This window comes from Tauraco erythrolophus, chromosome Z (assembly GCF_009769465.1).
Source record: "Tauraco erythrolophus isolate bTauEry1 chromosome Z, bTauEry1.pri, whole genome shotgun sequence".
NCBI classification, from domain to species: Eukaryota; Metazoa; Chordata; class Aves; order Musophagiformes; family Musophagidae; genus Tauraco; species Tauraco erythrolophus.
This window is the reverse complement of record NC_141496.1, coordinates 64,606,735-64,626,182: the sequence shown is the minus strand read 5'-3', so window position 1 is coordinate 64,626,182 and position 19,448 is coordinate 64,606,735. Positions and strand designations below refer to the sequence as shown.

Genomic DNA, 19,448 nt, shown 5'->3' with positions numbered 1-19,448 from the left:
ACAACAACAACAACAACAACCACCCAAATGCAATAGTACACCAAAAAGGGGGAAAAAAACCAAAACAAAAAAAAACACACACACAAAAAAAACCCAAACAAACAAACAAAAAAAAAAAAACACCAAAAACCAAAACCCACTGACAGTCAGAATACGACCTGACCCCCTGCTGGGCAGGGTGCTGGCAGCAGTCCGATCAGATGGTGGCTGCAGTCCCCCTGCAACGGCGGACGTGGCTCCGCGGAAGCAGCGATCCTGCCGAAGGGCGCGGGCCTCCGCCGAAGGGCCGGCGGTGCCGCAGACGGCCCGGTCTGCCTCCGGGAACCCGGCGGAGAAGAAGGAAAAAACCGCTCCTCTGGGGTGTCAACGCCGGCCGGCCCAGGCCTCCCAGGTCTGGGAGGAAGGCACGCAGCAAACCTCCAGTGGCTGCTCTGTCCCAACCAGTCACCCAGCAGCGAGCAGTGCCCGTCTGTCTCCCCCGGTCCCTGCCGCAGCCCGACCGCCGCCGCTGCCGCCGCTTTCCCGCGCGCGCGAGTGCAGTCGCGAGGCGCCCCCTCCCCTCCCCTCCCGGCTGGAGCATCTCACATGGGGCAGATGTTCTGGGAGTCTGGCCGCAGATCTTTGATTGCCCATCAAACAGAGATGGCTCCTGGAGAGAGTGATCCACGAGTCATGGGCAAGGCATTGATGGCCCATTAACAGAAAACAGTCTGGGAGGAGGAGGCAAGGGAAACATTGCCCCACCTGGTCTCAACAGCTCATGAAGATGGTGATAGAATACATACTTTTGGGCACATCTTACATCGTAACCTAGGACAGTTAGTACTTAGCCTCTCTGTAGGTGCTCACTTCTTCCTTCAGTCCACTGCTGAGAATTGCACCTTCATTTCTATTAGTCTTTGATGACTTACTAAAGCCAACTTTTTCCAAGACTGAAATGTAAATTTGAGGTGTTCAGTCAAGGCATTTGTTGGCTACTTAGTTGAGAAGTAAGAGCTGCTGGCTACTTGACACTTTTTATAACGTCTGCTGAGCTAGCATGTGTGATAAATGAGCGAGTCCCAAACAGAACTCCAATCAAAGTTTACAATTTATTAAGCGAATAAAGGCAAGCAAACAGCGCTGGGTGCGCCGGGAGTCTCCGCTCCACCAAGACGCACACCCGCCGTGGCAGTTTTTCTTGTATTTATACAAACATATTCATAGCCCCCCCAAAAAGGTCAGTTTTTTCCCATGAGATCATTTCTATAGTCCCCGCCTCAGGATCCGCCTCAGGCTCCTCCTCGACACGCCTCCTGATGGTCGTGGGCCTGGGTCTTCAGGATGAAGGCCGGAGGTCTTCCTCACGTGGGCAGGGGTCTTCAGGATGAAGGCCGTAGGTCTTCCTCACTGTGCACTTTTCACCTCTTCTCTAAAATTCCCGATTTGGCTGCGTTTGCAGAACCAAACCGGTTCCAGCCTGGTCCGTCCTTGAGTGGACATCTGGTTGTAGTTCTTGTTAGTCCTTATCTTGCCCACATAGGCTAGTTTTTGTCTCCCTTCCTCCCTACAGATGTGTGGGTCCTGAGTTACGACTTTGCTGGCATCTCTCTTATCTCTCTCACCAACCTCCTCCCTGGGCAGCCAGCAGGGACTGAGACTTCACACTTTAATTAAGGCAAGCAATAATTCATACAGCAGTTAGTGTAGCAGTTAGTATTGAGTGTTTAAACAATTAACTTGTTAGTATTTAATATTTAAACAATAACTAATATATACCTTCTTATGTGATTTTGTTAGTATTTCTATATTCCCTCTGTCAGCCCCCCCCCCTTTTTATTAGATCAAGTAAATCCTTTTACTTGCATAAGTTTCCCGATTGATATAACACTTTGTGCACTGAAAATATACACACCAAACCCATATGTACAACAGTGTCAGTAGCAATATTAAAGCAGCTGCAGCTATTAACAGTATTGTCACAGGATATTTTAAATGACTGAAAAATCCTGGAGCTGAAGGTGACCACCTGAAGAGAGCTTCCCAGCATCTATGCTCTCCATCCTTTTCTACCTTTTCACCATTTCCTTTTATTTCGTTTTGCATCACGATGAACTGTCACCAGAGCTCTTTGTTCTGCAGTGCCAGAGCATCCTGTGTATCACTCTGGCGGTCAGCAGCATCATGAGGAATTTCGCAAGTTTATGTTTTTGCATTTCACAGAGATCTTAAACTAAGATAATCACTTCTCTTAAATAAGGCACACCCCGCTCCTTACCACCATATTGACACGAATCAAAGGAACATATTTCACAATCCCTCATTTTCTTTTTTGATGGTATTGATTCGTGTTTTTGTTTCCAATCGTGTCAACACTTGCTGAATAGGTGTCGGTCCCTTGGCTTCTTTTGTTTTTATTACTAACAGGGAATGAGTTTTTCCTTTTTGTGTTTCCGAATTAACAGGTACTGCAGATATCTGCATTCCCTGTATAGCCGAATGTACTAGCCTAATGACACAAGGTATCAAACATGGAATTATTAACAATCCTCCGAATATTCCTAGTATAACTATTCCAATTTTGGTTAGCCAATCACCATTCATGAAATTTCCAAAAAATCCCCCTAATTCTCCTAGATTGATTCCATTCCAAGTTTGAACTGGGACGTGAGCTACTTTTTTCATTTCCTTTACAAGTTCATCTATAACTTTTCCGTCATCATCAATTGCCAAACAACAATTACTAAGATTAAATTTTCCGCATACACCTCCTTCTTGTGCCAACAAATAGTCCAAGGCTAGGCGATTCTGATACAAAGCCGTTCTCATTTTGGTTTGTTGTTTAGCAATTAATCCAAGTGCATCCCCAGTTTTGTTTACTATTATCTCCAGCACTGCTTGTAATCTTATTATCCTATTCAGCATGTATATTGGAGTTCTGTAACCCCAAGATCCATCTTCTGCCCAGGTGGCTGGTCCATAATAGGAAATAATTCTTTCAGGTGGCCATTCATTATCTTTCCAATTCCCAATTTGTAATTCTCGTTTTTGGCGCATTTCTCTTAACTCAGTAGCTTCTGCATATACCTGAACTCCCAATTGCTCTCCCCGACTCATGGGTAACAGAAAGAAACCGGGTCTTATAGTTCCCAATATGCAGGATCCTGTCCAATTTTTTGGCAAATATGCATAGGCTAGTTTGCCACAAATCCAATAATGTCCTTCAGGAGTTTTCCACCCGTTTGGTATATTTGTCCCATCAGTCCAATTTCTAAATCTCCTATTCATCTTTAGTGGGTTTCCCCACTTGTCCCACTTATTTCTTGTTTCATTCCATAAGTATCCCCCTTCACATTCCAGGTTACCTACTTGCCTTCCACCATCTTTTAAATTTTGCCAACAGCTCTTTCCAATTATACTTGTTTGGAGTATCCATTGTTGCTTTCTGTTACCTTCTGTTGTAATGTTTTCAGTCTTCCATATTCGGGGATCACTTATGTTACTTTCCATAGCTTCCCATGGCCACCTATCACCTTGATTTGTTCCACCACAAACATAACAGTTGGTCACATGTAACGACTTAGCAATGTTTTCACCAAGATTCACAAATAAATTCTTAGTCATTGTGGGAATTTCATATTTCACCCCTGTTTCCATTTCATGATAGAATGAATTAAAGAGTAGCTGGTTTTTTACTGGTTTTCTAGTCTTTTCTTTATATTCTATGAACAAGCTGATCCCAGGGTCCTTTCCTGAGCCATCAATCTTTAATCCCAGTTCCGCTCTCTGTTGTTTCCATTTGCCTAGGTTTATGAGAGTTAAGGTAACAGGATTGCAAGAGTGAGCTGTGCAGTTGGGTAGAGCTTTTTCTTTGACAATTTTGGCTTCAAGGCCTGTTCCGGCACAGAGTTGAGGCCATCTCCAGCTAGAAGCCGTGCTCCAGCAGGCACAGGCCCACATTCCACCTCTCCCCCATACATGATTCTCACAAAAGTATGTATCCCTATCTATACTTTCATATCTGTTGGGATGACAATAAGAGGGCCTATCCTTAGATCCAGGGCAAAGGTATTTTTCACAATTGCTATAATATTTTCTCCACCTTAAATCACCACAGTTGGTATAGCGGTCCTCATCAATGGCAGCACAGGCATCAAAAGCTATCGATACTGAGGCGTTTAAATTGGTTAGTTCTTTACTTTTTCCAAGTAATTTTCCGTCTTTAGAGTTCGTCTTTACTTCTATCCAGTATAGATATGGGAGCTCTTTTGGATCATAGCATATAATTTCGTTCTCTTCCTTACATAAGGCATACTGGGTTTGGTTATGAATGCAAGTCCCGATTGTTCGATCTTTACAGTCGTAGGCAGTGTGGTACACCAGGGTTTGAGAGCTTACCCGCCCCCTCCTGGTAGTGACCACACATTGATTGCAATTGTTTGCTGCAGCCTGAGTCAAGAAACTCACCCCAAATAGGGTCAGAAGAGGTCCGGTAAGGGCCATAGTGGCCGGCGGTCATAGCCCGAAGGGGTTGCAGCCCTCGGCAGACCTTCTAAGCCGCGCCACTGATTCCCTATCCGGTCTTGCCCTCTTCTCACTGGGTTATGCCACCGGATGAGTTCTTGTCGGTTATAGCGACAATTATTGGTTTCGCACTGGATACACCAGAAGCTTAGGCTATTATGTAAATATTGTTTTTCTTTTCTTGTCCCTCCGACCTCACTGGGAACACTTAGTTCTGATAAATAGTCAACACTCTCCACACAATGTACAGGCACTAATACCAATCCCTTAAAAAAAAACAAACTATTTTGGGGTATTCCTCTCATATATTCTTTTTTTTTTTTTTTTTTTTTTTTTTTTTTTTTTTTTTTTTTATTTATTTACAGGGGCTACTACAAAATTCCCACAAAAACTTATCTCATATTTTGCAATGAAGGTTTTTTAAGTCCGTTTTATGATCAGCTTGGTGTCTCCCGGTTCAGATGTTATTTTCCACTCCTTCACTGGACCTTTCACTCGCGACGCGTGTGTCCATCCTTTTTCAGCAGTTCGTACAGCTGTTTCTGTAGTTAACAAGACAAGAAAAGGTCCTTCCCAGATGGGAGATAAGGTTTCTTCCTTCCATGTTTTTATCAAAACATTATCTCCCGGTTTTATTTGGTGAATTGCAAACCCTAAAGGTGGTGTTTGAGCTATCATTCCAATTTCCCTTAGCTCTTTCAATCTTTTCCCAATAATGATTATATATTTTTGAATACTATGATCCTCAATTGCTTTGTTTCCCAAGGGCATTCCTTGAGAATAAGGCATACCATATAACATTTCATATGGTGATAATCCAGTTTCACTGTGTGGTTTTGTCCTTATATTTAAAAGTGCCAAAGGTAAGCACTTTGTCCAAGGCATTTGAGTTTCTATCATTAATTTAGCCAATTGTTGCTTTATTGTTTGATTCATTCTTTCTACTTTCCCTGAACTTTGTGGATGCCATGGGGTATGGTATTCCCATTGTATGCCTAATGATTGACATAATAATTTTACTATCTTTGAGGTAAAGTGCGTGCCCTGATCGGAATCAATGCACTGGATTATCCCATACCTAGGTATCAGATGTTCTAGTAAAATTTTCACTACCGTCTGTGCCGTAGCTCGTGCTACAGGGTAAGCTTCTACCCATTGTGTTAGATGATCCACTATTACCAATAAATGTTTTATCCGTCCCACCTTAGGCAATTCTGTAAAATCCACTTGTATTCTTTCAAAAGGTCTGTAAGCTGTTTTTCTTCCTCCCACAGCTATTTGTCGAAACACCCTTTTATTTATCTTTTGACAGGTTAAGCAACCTTGTGTAATTTGTTTTGCTGTTTCAAAAATTCCAATACAGCCAAATTGTTTAAGGAAATGATCACTCAATGCCTTTGTACCCCAATGTGTTTGTGCATGCAAGCGTTCCAATATTTGTCTGGCATATGCTTTTGGCAGCATTTCCCGTCCATCGGGCAGTGTCCATTTCCCTTGCTCTAATTTTACTCCTATCTTTTCCAATTTTGCTTGTTCTTCAGGGGTAAACCTTTTTTCTTTCTCCCTTGTTTTTTTCTTCGTCACTTGTGTCTTTTTCAGTTTGTGCTACATAAATTCTGGTAGTTTGAGTCCTTAAAGCTGCCTCCTGTGCCTCCTTATCAGCTAAGTTATTTCCTCTGGTTTGGTAATTTAATCCTCTTTGGTGTCCTCTCACATGTACTACTGCTATCTCGTTTGGTTCCCTTAATGCTTTTAAAATTTTTACTATTAATTCCTGATGTATTAGATCTCTCCCTTGAGTATTAATTAAGCCTCTTTCTTCCCAAATTTTTCCAAAGGTATGGACTACCCCATATGCATATTTAGAATCTGTAAATACAGTCCCGCTTTTTCCTTTCAATAACTCCAGAGCCCTATATAGGGCATACAGTTCACAAGCTTGGGCTGACCATGATGGGCTCAGAGGTCCCGATTCTGCTAGCTCTAAATCCTTATTGATAATTGCATATCCTGATTTCCTCTTCCCTTCCACTACTCGGGAGGAGCCATCTATAAACAATACTTCTCCTTTGTCTAATTCAGTATCTCTTAAATCTGGTCTCACTTTAGTCTGGGTTTCAATTACTTCTAGACAATTATGTTGTAATTCCCCTGATGGTTCTCCAAACAGGAATTGTGCTGGGCTTTGAGCAGAGGTCACCCTCAGCTCTAAATCAGGGGAGTCAATTAATATTGCTTCATATTTCAGGATCCGACTATCTGTTAGCCATTTTTCTGCTTTTTGCTGTAACACACTTCTAACATTATGCGGTGTGTATACCTTTAAAGGAGCACTAAAAGTAATTTTTCTGGCTTCTTCTATTAACAATGCTGTGGCAACCAGAGCTTGAAGACAAGCAGGCCACCCTCTGCTTACAGGATCTAATAATTTGGAACAATAACTCACGGGTTTTCTCATTCCTGCCCAGTCCTGGGTAAGGACTCCGTATGCTGTCTGATTTGATACATTAACAAAAAGATAAAAAGGTTTTTCTAAATCCGGGAGGCTTAACACAGGTGCTTGAATTAAGGTCCTTTTTATTTCTTCAAACTTTCTGTCATCTTCTGTAGACCACTTAAGTTGGTTGTTAGTCAATTTTTCATATAAAAATTTTGCTTTTTCACTGTAACTTTCGAGCCATGGTCTACAATATCCTAATAGTCCTAATATTTGTCGAATTTCCTTTTTAGTTTGTGGGGGTCTTAAGGATAAAATTCCAGATACCCTGTCAGGATCTAACCTTTTCTTTCCCTTACTTATCCAATGTCCTAGGTATTTCACTTCCTGTTCTACGAACTGTAACTTTGATCTGGATACTTTCAATCCCTTTTCTCCTAAAAAGTTTAACAATTTAACTGTGGCTTCTCGGGTTTGTTCTTCAGTTTCTCCTGTTATTAATAAATCATCCACGTATTGTATTAGTTTTGTCCCTCTTGTTAGTGTGAAATTTTGTAATATTTTTTCTAGAGTTTGTCCAAATAGATTTGGTGATTCTGTAAATCCCTGTGGTAGCACAGTCCATCTCAATTGTTGTTTTCGTCCTGTTTCAGGATCCTCCCATTCAAAAGCAAAATAGTCTCGGGATCCTTCATCCAGAGGACAAGCCCAAAAGGCATCTTTCAAATCTATTACACTATACCAAGTATATTTTGGGGATATATGACTCAGTAAAGTATAAGGATTTGCTACTACAGGGAATTTGGTGATGGTTCGCTGATTTACGGCTCTCAGATCTTGTACCATTCTATATGACCCATCCGCTTTTTTTACAGGAAGGATGGGTGTATTATGAGGAGACATGCATGGTTCCAGAGTTCCTTTTTCCAAAAGTCTTTCAACAACAGGTTTTAATCCTTTTCGACCCTCCATGGGTATAGGATATTGTTTGATTCTAATCGGGCGATGTGGATCTATTATTTGGACACTTATAGGGTCCATTTCCACTTTTCCAGCGTCCCCTTCTTTGTACCACACCGAAGGGTTAATGGCTTTTTCATCTTCTTGTGTCAGAGTATATAATTTGATCTGCAATTTGTCTCCTTGGCTTTTAATGCCCAGATTTAATTTCAAAATCAAATCCCTTCCTAACAAATTATGTTCTGCTTCAGGGAGCAGAAGTAAGTCATTCAGGCATATTTTTTTTTCTGTTTCTATTTCCACATCTTTTAAAACAGGTACTTTAAAAGGTTCTCCTTTTGCCCCTATTACTGTCATACAATTCTTCCCTTTTTCTATTCCTTTTGGCAATTTTCGAATAGTTGATTTTTCAGCCCCTGTATCTACTAAAAATAGAACCTCTTCCTTATGGGGACCTACTGTTAATTTTATCAAGGGCTCTGTTGATGTTGAAGTCCCCAGAAAATACAGCCCCTGACACCCCTATTCTTCCCTAAACATTTTTTTATCTTGCTCTTGCTTATGGCAGTTTTTTTGAACATGTCCCTTCTTGTTACAGTAGTAACAAATGGGAACTGTGAATTTTTTTTCAACTGACTGCCTCCGGGGTATGTTTTCTAATTTCTTTACTTCCCCAGACAGGGCTTTATTCCTCTGACTTTCTCTTATCGCTGCTACAAAGATTTTTGCTTTTGCCGCTTGTCTTTCTTCATCTCTTCTAACATAGACTTTTTGGGCTTCCCTAAGTAATTCCTCTAATCCTCTTTCCTGCCAATCTTCTAATTTTTCTAATTTCCTTCTTATATCCTTCCAGGATTTAGCTACAAATTGTGTTCTAAGTAATGCGGTCCCGGCCACTGTATTCGGATCAATTCCTGAATACATTTGTAGGCTTTTTCTTAGCCTCTCCAACCATTCTGTTGGAGATTCATCCTTCCTTTGTTGTTCATTAAATGCTTTATTAATATTTTGCCCTCGGGGAACCGCTTCCCTTATTCCTTGTATGATCAACGTTCTCAGATCCCTCATGTTTTGTCTCCCCTGGGGTTGTTGATGATCCCAGTGGGGATCCACATTAGGCCATTTCTGGTCTCCCGGGGGTCCTGCTTGATTTTGTCTTTCCCAAATTCTCATTCCAGCTTGTCTAATCATTCCTTTTTCTTCAGCAGTAAATAAAATCCCTAAAATGGATTGTATTTCTTCCCAGGTATAGGTATTAGGACCTAGGAATTGATCCAATTTTTCTGCTACTTCGAGGGGATTATCCAATAGGGTTCCCATTTCTTTCTTAAAATTTCTTACGTCTGTGGTATTTAATGGGACTGCTACGAACCCTATACCCCCCTGATTGCCTCCGAGAGGGACCTCTCGTAAAGGGTAAAAAGAGGCTCCCTTGGATACAGCAATCTTACTTCTTGTACAAGCAGCCGGGGGTTTTTCCAGCTCCGGTGCTGTCGGTGGAGGTGGCAGAGGTAGAGACAGTTCTGATGGGGATATTACGGCCACCGGGGGGGAAACCACCACAGGAGGCGGATTGTTAAGATATGGTGGCGGTAAATTATCCAGCGGCTCCCATTTATCGTCTCCTTTTTTTTCTTTGCTTTTATCTCCTTTTTTTTCCTCGAACTTTTTATCCGTTTTTAATGTAAGTATTGGGGCTGAAAAAGGACCTGGAGTCCTGATCCATAATTTTGCATATTCGCTTTCCTCCTGACTGAAAGGTTCTTTTGAATTAACATATATATTTAAAGCTTCGCAAATCCAATCATCAAAGGATCCAAAAACGGGCCAGAAAACATGTGGCTTTAAAGGTTTTTTTGGCCATGTAATCATACAATAGTGAACTAATTTTGATTTGTCTTTTTCTTTTAAGGGGCCCCTTTCATCCCAATTTCTGATCATTAGTCCTAATGGACTTTCTACCGGTATATCTGGTAATTTGCTCCCTTTTTCCTGATCCTGGGTCTTTGACTTGTTTTGACCCATCTAGGAATTTTACTGTGGCAATTCCTACAGCCCTTGGTTGCTGGTATGAATGTGTGGCAATTCCTACAGCCCTTGGTGGCTGATATGAGTGTGTGACAATTCCTACAGCCCTTGGTGGCTGATATGAGTGTCTGGCAGGGGGTTAATGATCTATCACCCACCCACGAGTCCTATAGGAATCGCTTCGGTCCTTCACCGGCCAAGTCCCTCGCGGGAGATTGGAACCGCGGTTAGAAGACCTCCGCACTCGCTTCGGAACTACGTTCCGTCTCAGCCACACTCTTATACACAGGAATCGCTTCGGTCCTTCACCGGCCAAGTCCCTCGCGGGAGATTGGAACCGCGGTTAGAAGACCTCCGCACTCGCTTCGGAACTACGTTCCGTCTCAGTCACACTCTTACACACACACATACACACACAGGCAACCGTATCCCACCCAACCGAACGATCAACGCCTTAAATACTTACACCTCCGTCGTCTTCTCACGACTCCGTCATTCGGATTGTCGTTCGGGATATAACCGAACGGTGTACGCACGGTCGGTTCGGGATTGAACCAAACAGTATACGCACACCACAATCACACGCGGCGTTACTCACAGCTCCGCTGTCTTCGTTTGGGATTATACCAAACGGTCGCTCGGGTCTGCGCGCAGAGAATTACGGGCAAAACAAAACTACTGAAGCCGGCAAGGGAGCTGAGCTCGTATAAAAATAAAATTCTTTGCTTGCTTCTATTCAGGTTCAGGATGGTGTCAGTCCCGACCCAACCCGATCAGGAGTCACCAAAAAAGTAAACGGTGAGGCGCCTCTCCTAGATCAGGTCAGATTTCAGGAACTAAGACCATCCCGGACGAGCCCCCAATTGTGATAAATGAGCGAGTCCCAAACAGAACTCCAATCAAAGTTTACAATTTATTAAGCGAATAAAGGCAAGCAAACAGCGCTGGGTGCGCCGGGAGTCTCCGCTCCACCAAGACGCACACCCGCCGTGGCAGTTTTTCTTGTATTTATACAAACATATTCATAGCCCCCCCAAAAAGGTCAGTTTTTTCCCATGAGATCATTTCTATAGTCCCCGCCTCAGGATCCGCCTCAGGCTCCTCCTCGACACGCCTCCTGATGGTCGTGGGCCTGGGTCTTCAGGATGAAGGCCGGAGGTCTTCCTCACGTGGGCAGGGGTCTTCAGGATGAAGGCCGTAGGTCTTCCTCACTGTGCACTTTTCACCTCTTCTCTAAAATTCCCGATTTGGCTGCGTTTGCAGAACCAAACCGGTTCCAGCCTGGTCCGTCCTTGAGTGGACATCTGGTTGTAGTTCTTGTTAGTCCTTATCTTGCCCACATAGGCTAGTTTTTGTCTCCCTTCCTCCCTACAGATGTGTGGGTCCTGAGTTACGACTTTGCTGGCATCTCTCTTATCTCTCTCACCAACCTCCTCCCTGGGCAGCCAGCAGGGACTGAGACTTCACACTTTAATTAAGGCAAGCAATAATTCATACAGCAGTTAGTGTAGCAGTTAGTATTGAGTGTTTAAACAATTAACTTGTTAGTATTTAATATTTAAACAATAACTAATATATACCTTCTTATGTGATTTTGTTAGTATTTCTATATTCCCTCTGTCAGCCCCCCCCCCTTTTTATTAGATCAAGTAAATCCTTTTACTTGCATAAGTTTCCCGATTGATATAACACTTTGTGCACTGAAAATATACACACCAAACCCATATGTACAACAGTGTCAGTAGCAATATTAAAGCAGCTGCAGCTATTAACAGTATTGTCACAGGATATTTTAAATGACTGAAAAATCCTGGAGCTGAAGGTGACCACCTGAAGAGAGCTTCCCAGCATCTATGCTCTCCATCCTTTTCTACCTTTTCACCATTTCCTTTTATTTCGTTTTGCATCACGATGAACTGTCACCAGAGCTCTTTGTTCTGCAGTGCCAGAGCATCCTGTGTATCACTCTGGCGGTCAGCAGCATCATGAGGAATTTCGCAAGTTTATGTTTTTGCATTTCACAGAGATCTTAAACTAAGATAATCACTTCTCTTAAATAAGGCACACCCCGCTCCTTACCACCATATTGACACGAATCAAAGGAACATATTTCACACATGGAAAAGAATACTAAAGAAAGTCCAGTGAAGGAGTAGTTTGGGAGTGGATAACATCAGGCATGAATTACAGCACCATTGACCTGCCTCTGCTGGCAACCAAGGCTGTTGCATAGGCGAGAGCTACGGGGAGACCAAGCACAGACCAAGAAGAAAGGGGCTTGTGGGAAAAGGCAAGAGCATTCTGGCCCTTTGCTGCGCCTAAATAGGGTTTGTCAGGTTTCAGGCTTTTCTTTTGATATGCTTCAGACCTGGACTTGCACAGATTTGCTATGTTGCTGATGCCCCTTATCAGGAGAGCTTTAATTGGAGACTTTCCCCTCGGGGCTAGGCCAGGCAGGTGGCTTCGATGGGAGCTGGTACTACAGCTGTACTATGGTTAGGGAAGGACCTTGGTGGAGAGGGTCACAGCAGGGTTGGACTGTCGATCTCTGAGGGCAGCTGTACCTGCGTCCTTCCTCACAGAAACCCAGTTAAGATAACGCAGGTGAGAACATAGATTATACCATCATGCCTGGGCTGTTTTCCAACAGCCCCTATGCTGCAGCTGTCTCCTAAATTAATTGATGTGACAAGATGCCTGAGAGTCTGTGTTTTCAAGGAAATAGGGCATTTGGAAGTTCAAGCAAACTACAAGCTGCGTTGCTATCTTCTGTGTATTTATTTTTTCTATGGGAAATTGATTTGACTGTATCTATAAATGTAGTTTCCCTAAAGACTAAACACTTTGTCTTGAAAGAGAAAGTAGCATTCCTGTAGAATAGAACTTTTTCACCTCATATCTCCTTGCAGAGCTAAGGCAGACATATTAACATTTTCTAATAAGAAAGTTTGACTGGTGTAGTACTTTGGAATTTCACAGTCCTGGAGAATTTCTTTCTCTCTGTCCTTTGCCACTGACACTGTTGAAATACTGCTGGCGATTAAGACCTTTATTTTGTTCCTTGATGTTCCATTTTGTGTCCATAAGCAGAGGACATTTTAATTAAGCAAGTTCAATTAAATACAGGATCAATTTTTTAGGCTGCTGTCCTATATTTTTTCTATTTGTCTGTGGTGACCATGGAAGAAATAATGAAATATTTAAAGAACATGAAAGCAGAATTCATTTCCAAATGAAAGCTGAATAATATGAATGACAGGAAAATAGTCTTACAGGATGAAGAATAAAAGATTTATTAGTGGGAGAGATGTAGAAAGACTCACAGAAAATGGCACAGGACTGTGACCCCGAAGAGGTCTCACTGCAGAGTTTAAAAATTTTGTAACCATCTTCCACTGGTCATTATTTTTGGCTTTACTATTATTATTCCCACCTATAGTAATTAATGCCTTCTCCTTTCTGAAATCATGTTTGGCATTACAACAGCAGCTCAAAGTATTGGTTGTAATTTCCCCATCCCTGCATCTGTACTGTGCAAACACAGGAGAAAACTCATCCTGCATGTAAAGCAAGCCTGGATGCAGGTCCTGAGTCAAGCATGACCAAAGTAACTGGAGCAGGATCACACAGGGAGTCCTGGACTAAGGCCCAGAGGTGAAACCGGAGGTGACATATGTTCTCTCCTGGTGCAAATCAGATTATTTGACTTGGAACCAGAATGATTAAGTCATTAAAAAGGCCACCTGTCTTCCAGGAGGGACTCTCACAAGCACTTTGCAAACGTCCGTTTTGTATACATAATACCCGAAAGACTTCATAATTACTAGATTTTACTGATTTAGTTTGCTGCCCTTCACATAAGATGTTATTGATTTCACAGCCTTTTTACTGCCTTTCACGACAAACAATGTTAACAATAGGAATCACAGCAGGCTCAGACAAGACATCTGAAGATCAATTCACTGGATGTACTCCGAGTTAGCTCCTTTGAGGACCTTGTCAAGAAACATACTGGGTACAATCTGCCACGTGCAGCTTAGAGCGCTCTTGTAATATACCAGAGCAGTTGTGCACCAGAGCACAGGGAAATGACAGCAGTTGATTGTAGCATTCAGATTTTGAACTGCCCAATTTAATTGGTTTACTATTGTTTCTTTCAAAAAACCCCTGGCGTATTATGTGGATAAACTCTTCAAAGGAGTATTACAGTAGCTTTCAAATTAAAAAGACCACGACAACCCAGGCTGTTTATTTAGACATAAACAATAGTGATGAGGTGGGGAATGTGTTAAAAACAGCTGTTAGTCTGTTGTACAGAGTTTTTTTCAACAGAATCTAAACATTGACCACCCAAATATTTAAGTGTATCACTTTCTGTACTATCTGAGAAATGGTTGAAAACCATGCAGCTGATTTTGACCTTCTGCTCAATTACAGAGATCTGGGATTGTTTGCTAAATATAGGACTTTGAGAATCATTTTGTAAAGTAAGATTTTACATCTCTTTTGCTTTATAAGCTAAGTGGGCATTGAACACCTCTATGCTCAAGACATATCCAAAAAATGGTCATTCTTGGGAAGAAGCCAGACCCCCAAAAAAAAACATTTGAAAGCTGGAGAACAAAGAAAGGGGACAGTTTTTCTTACGTACCATGCAGACTAACTATAGTAGTCGTGAAATATTTAAAAAACTTTTGAAATGCACAAAAGTCTCCTTTGTTTCTACTATGATCACTCTCTTTCAGGTCCGTGTCATCCTGCTGAATTGGTGTGCTTGGTTTTTACGAATGAAAAAACCTGGGGAAAATATAAATCCCCTCTCTTGCAAATACAGTTATCCCAAGCACCATCTGAGTGTAAACAGCATGGAGATGAATGTCCTACCTGGGCATCAGCCCAGCAATGGTAACACAATCTACAGCTACCACACAATGGAAAACCCGTGCTGCCCCCCGAAGAACGACCTGGGTAGCAAGAGCGGAAAGATTACTTGCCCCTTACCAGAAGACATTGAGCTTGTTCAAAAGAAAGCTGTAATGGATACTATTCCAGTGATTGTGAAGATCCTGGAGGAAGTTCAGTTCATAGCGATGCGCTTCAGGAAACAAGATGAGGGTGAAGAGATCTGCAGTGAGTGGAAGTTTGCAGCTGCTGTCATAGACAGATTGTGCCTGGTTGCATTTACCCTTTTTGCCATCATTTGCACATTTACAATACTCATGTCTGCTCCAAATTTTATAGAAGCTGTTTCAAAGGATTTTGCATAAGGATTTCAAAGATGAACACGGTAATTTAAAAGCGAATATTGCCAGTAATTTTGCTAGATAATTTAACTTAAATAGAGAAGTGTACTTATATATGCTAACTTACACAGAAGGGGATGAAAATAATTTCAGGAGATAATTGTTCCTGATGTTAGTGATTGTAGTTACTGAATAGTAAACATATTGAGCTTTGTTACTTATTTCATAGACTAGTTCAAGTGTAATGATGTCATGATCTGTGACAAATGATAGAACAAATTCCTATCTACAGTATATTTATTGCAAGTTAGCACTAGTATAAATGTGTTACTACAAATTTGTGAAATTTTAGATATTGTTAATAATTTTAAAAATCATTGATGACTATAAACTTACAGCATTTCATTGGTTTTAGTATATTTGTGGTTTATTGTTTTTGTTTAGTGTGGCTGTGACATTCACTTCTCAGATTTGACAGACGTATCTTCACAGTCTTATGATTCTGTATATTGTATTTAAGAAAATAAACTATCATCATGTTAGCTCTTATGAGTTCAGTGACTGGACTGTTTTGTCAGTAAATATGTTAACAGAATATATTTTTCCCAGATTGTTCTTTTTTTTTTTTCTTAAATTAGGCGATATTTTTTGTGAAGTTGGGAAAAAAATTCATTCTCCATGCCGACAGTCATATATATCATTAACGGTACCTTCTTACCTCTACCACTACTTAACTGTTGCTGTCATCTTGTAACTCTACTTAATTTGAAACGTCTCTGATGCCTTGGGACACAATTGCCAACTTAATACTGACTAATTCTGTGTAATTAGGTCAAAAATCTTGGCTGTACATAATCTGTAGGAAATTTACTACTGATTGCACTGGACTCAGATTTCATATTTAGTCTACATCACTGAAGCAGTATTTTTTGAAAATTTGTTTAGTACAGTTCACTTTTCAACTTGGTCAATATGGCTTTGTTAAAAGGAATGTGTAAAAGACTAATTTTATTTTGCTAAATTTTAATGTAGCAATGTTTCTTATCAATTTGCTGTCCATAAGTGCTCTAATACAATGTCTATACGTTAATTAAAAAAATCCAATTACACCACTTCCCCAGAAGATAAGGGCAAAAAAAGCACTAATCTCAATAGCAGCTTCTTTCCACTCACTAACTTGGGAGGGAGTGACACCTCTGTTGGTGTAATTTTGTTTTGCCTACTGATCTAAGCACAGCTACAAAAGGACATGATCTGATGTAGACACCTTTCCTCTTTGGGCTAACACAGCACTTTTCTGAATATTCATTTAAAGAAAAGAACAACCTATTATCTTCTCTGGCTGACAGAATATACAACTGTTTCTTTTAGGACAGGTGCTTGAGTTTTCCACTGTTACTCTACATTGCATTGTGATGACTCCCTGTAAGTAGAGACTTCACTGTAATATTACCTCTGTAGCTGTAAGATTCAATCATCACACCAACAAATTTATCACGCTGCTTGGAGATATGTTCACAAAAGCAGCTAAAAGCTATTAGAGATCCTGACTATGGTGTCCCATTTTCTCTTTCACTTAGCTTTTGTGCTTCTTTTGCTTACTTCAGTTCTGGGTGTAGCTTAAACGAGTAACAATGGTTTATAGTAAAAGCCTGTGCCAAAAGTTCAATCTATATTTCAGAGAGATCTTGTTTTCCGTCATAGGAGCATTAGTACTCCAAGTAGCTCTTTCTCAGCCTGCAGGAGAAAACTCCCATGATATCTGCTTCTGTCTCTTGCCCATTTTGCTGCTTCTACTGAGAAAATTTGCCTTTCTGAGGTGCAGAATCCAATTCAAGAGGGGTTTGCCTAATAGAAACATCTAACCGAACACCAGAACTGGTCTGGGGCTTTGAGTCAGTGATACCAGATTCTGCTCTTGGGCAGCAGCTGAAATGTTCATTGTAATTTGTTGCTTTAGTTATGGGCGCAACCAATAAATACAAAGTCTAAATATCCAATTACTTCTGCAGCTTGTGATGCAGGATGCTAAATGACCTTTAGAACACTTGCTCAATGACCATTAATATTTTTGCACAAAAATCTCCATTTTTTAAAGTAATCTCCAGTGACAGAATAAAAAGATAAAAGCTAATGTAAAAGCACACAGTCACAATAACTTAACATCCTAATACAAAGCACGTTTCCTTACATGAAACACAAAGTTGTTGTATAAGAGTATTTTTAACTGGGTGCATACATCTTAGGATCAGAAGGAGGACTATGGCAACCAGTCATTATTACCCAGCTGGATTGAGTTGAGATAATGAACTAATTACTAATCAACTCAAGGTACCGACCCTGCCTACAAGAGGCAGGCCATTTCCTCCTGGCTGTGGAAGATGCAACAGCGTCCTTGGTGCTGCAGCCCAGGCTGGTAAGCAACAGAGGACTAATATCAATCACCTTTTAATTTTATAAAAGCCAGCGCAAATAAAAAAGTCCATTTATAGATTACTATCTTATGCTGTTAGATTGCGAGGGCTGGCTTGTCTCTTCCAGAAATGTCCTAAAACATACTAGTGGTATGCAGTTTACAAATCTGTACACTGGACTGAAACTGCTTGCTGCTTACTTTTTCAGATGACAGAGTAAGGCAGATCCTTTTGATATCCAGTTGCCACTTGGCCTTTTGGAATGTAATAAGACTGTTACCATGAAATTTGTAGAATAACCTAGTGTAAAATGGCACAGAAAAATGGTTACTGTACATACAGAGCATTGTAGAATAAAGTGTGAATGCATTTAAGATCTTCTCGAAAAACACTTGGAAATATTGATGCATCATCGGTATATAGTGATTCGGAGTTCTTCATGGCATCACTAGTTAAGTGTCACAGAGTATCTGTCAAGGTATTCCATAATTCTAAAAGAAGGAAAAATCCCAGATTGATTACAAATGGTAAACGGCAACAAGAAACTAGCTCATAATATCCTTTACTAAATCCAGGCATTAAACAAACGTTCCATAAAGAGTGATGATCTTATCCTCACCCAGTAACATGAGGACACGATAGTAAACGTCCTTGTGCACTTTCTGTTGCTGAGAATCACCGTATTTTCCAGAGGGCATGGTAAATTTCTGGTATTCAACATAAGATGATGAGAATTTGCCCTGATTTATCCATCAACCATAAAGAACTGTAGATATCGTCAAACATAATTTTAACTGACTAATGGGTTACGAGTTTTTTTGAAGTGTCTTAACTGTCTTGACTCAAATATATAGATATACCTGAAACAATATGTTTTCCATTCTTCTTAAGACATTTTAGACACCCATGGAAGTTTGCTGTTTTATCTGCCACCAGGAGAAGTGTGGCTGTATAACTTCCAACAATGAATAACAAGTATTTATTTACTACTGTAAAGCTACACAGTTCTTTCAATCAACATTAACTTTTTAGTAGTGGCTATAATAAAGAAGTAGAGGATCAAGAGCTAAAACCATTTTCTTATTCTGAATTGCCATGTGCTCAGGAAAAAAGACGGCATAAATCAGAAAAATGTTAATGAAGAACAAGACTAATCTGGGATTTGAGATTACAAGAGTGTCAAATACTGTGAAATCCTCACAGAAATAAACAGTGAATCCAGTTGAAATCTCTTTCCTTTTGTGAGGCTTCTCTTGCCAGAATTTGGAAGAAAAATTTGAAACTCTAAAACACTTGGTGAGAGTACGTCTGGGTTAAGAGATTGGGCTGAGAGGTGAGTATTTGATTGGAAGACCAAGTTTGGAATTATAAGCAAAGCAAGGGTTTATGAGTCTTTTTTTGCTCTTGATGACACGCAGACTAAGGGAGAAAGGACTCAAAACATACAAAACTCCAAAATTCAATTTAGTAAGAAAGCATATGCTCAGAAAGCTGGCTCCCTTTTTGTCTTGTTGAATGAACTGGAGTTACTAAGGGTCTGCTTACACATTTTGCATAGACAAGGGTAGAAGTGTCTCTTGGGTTTGTATTTGATACCACAGCGGTTAAAGCTAGACTTCATCACAACTGCTTTCCATCACCATTTAAGATGGTCTTCAGACCTCTAACTCCAACTTGTTATGAGTTCTGTTGAATCATACAAATCATTCACACGATCTTTCTCCTGTCTCAGTATGGGAGCAAGAGCAGCTGTGTCTCAAGTGCTTTTAACAAATGCTTAATCTTAAACCTCCAATAACAGAGAATTCAGTTTTCCTAATGTATCATAGACATATTGTACCACTACTTGTTAATCTCTAGCAT

The 19,448-nt window shown here is 40.8% G+C and overlaps 1 protein-coding gene across 1 annotated transcript in view; it reads left to right on the top strand.

Annotated features, from left to right (window-relative positions):
• LOC104380186 (neuronal acetylcholine receptor subunit alpha-7) overlaps positions 1-15,195 on the top strand; it is an 84,136-nt gene extending 68,941 nt beyond the window's left edge. Inside the window, exon 10 of the mRNA XM_086629404.1 lies at positions 14,674-15,195. Within this exon, the coding sequence (XP_086485530.1) occupies positions 14,674-15,195 (522 nt within the window). The remainder of the gene's footprint in view (positions 1-14,673) is intronic.
• The last annotated feature ends 4,253 nt before the right edge of the window (positions 15,196-19,448 follow it).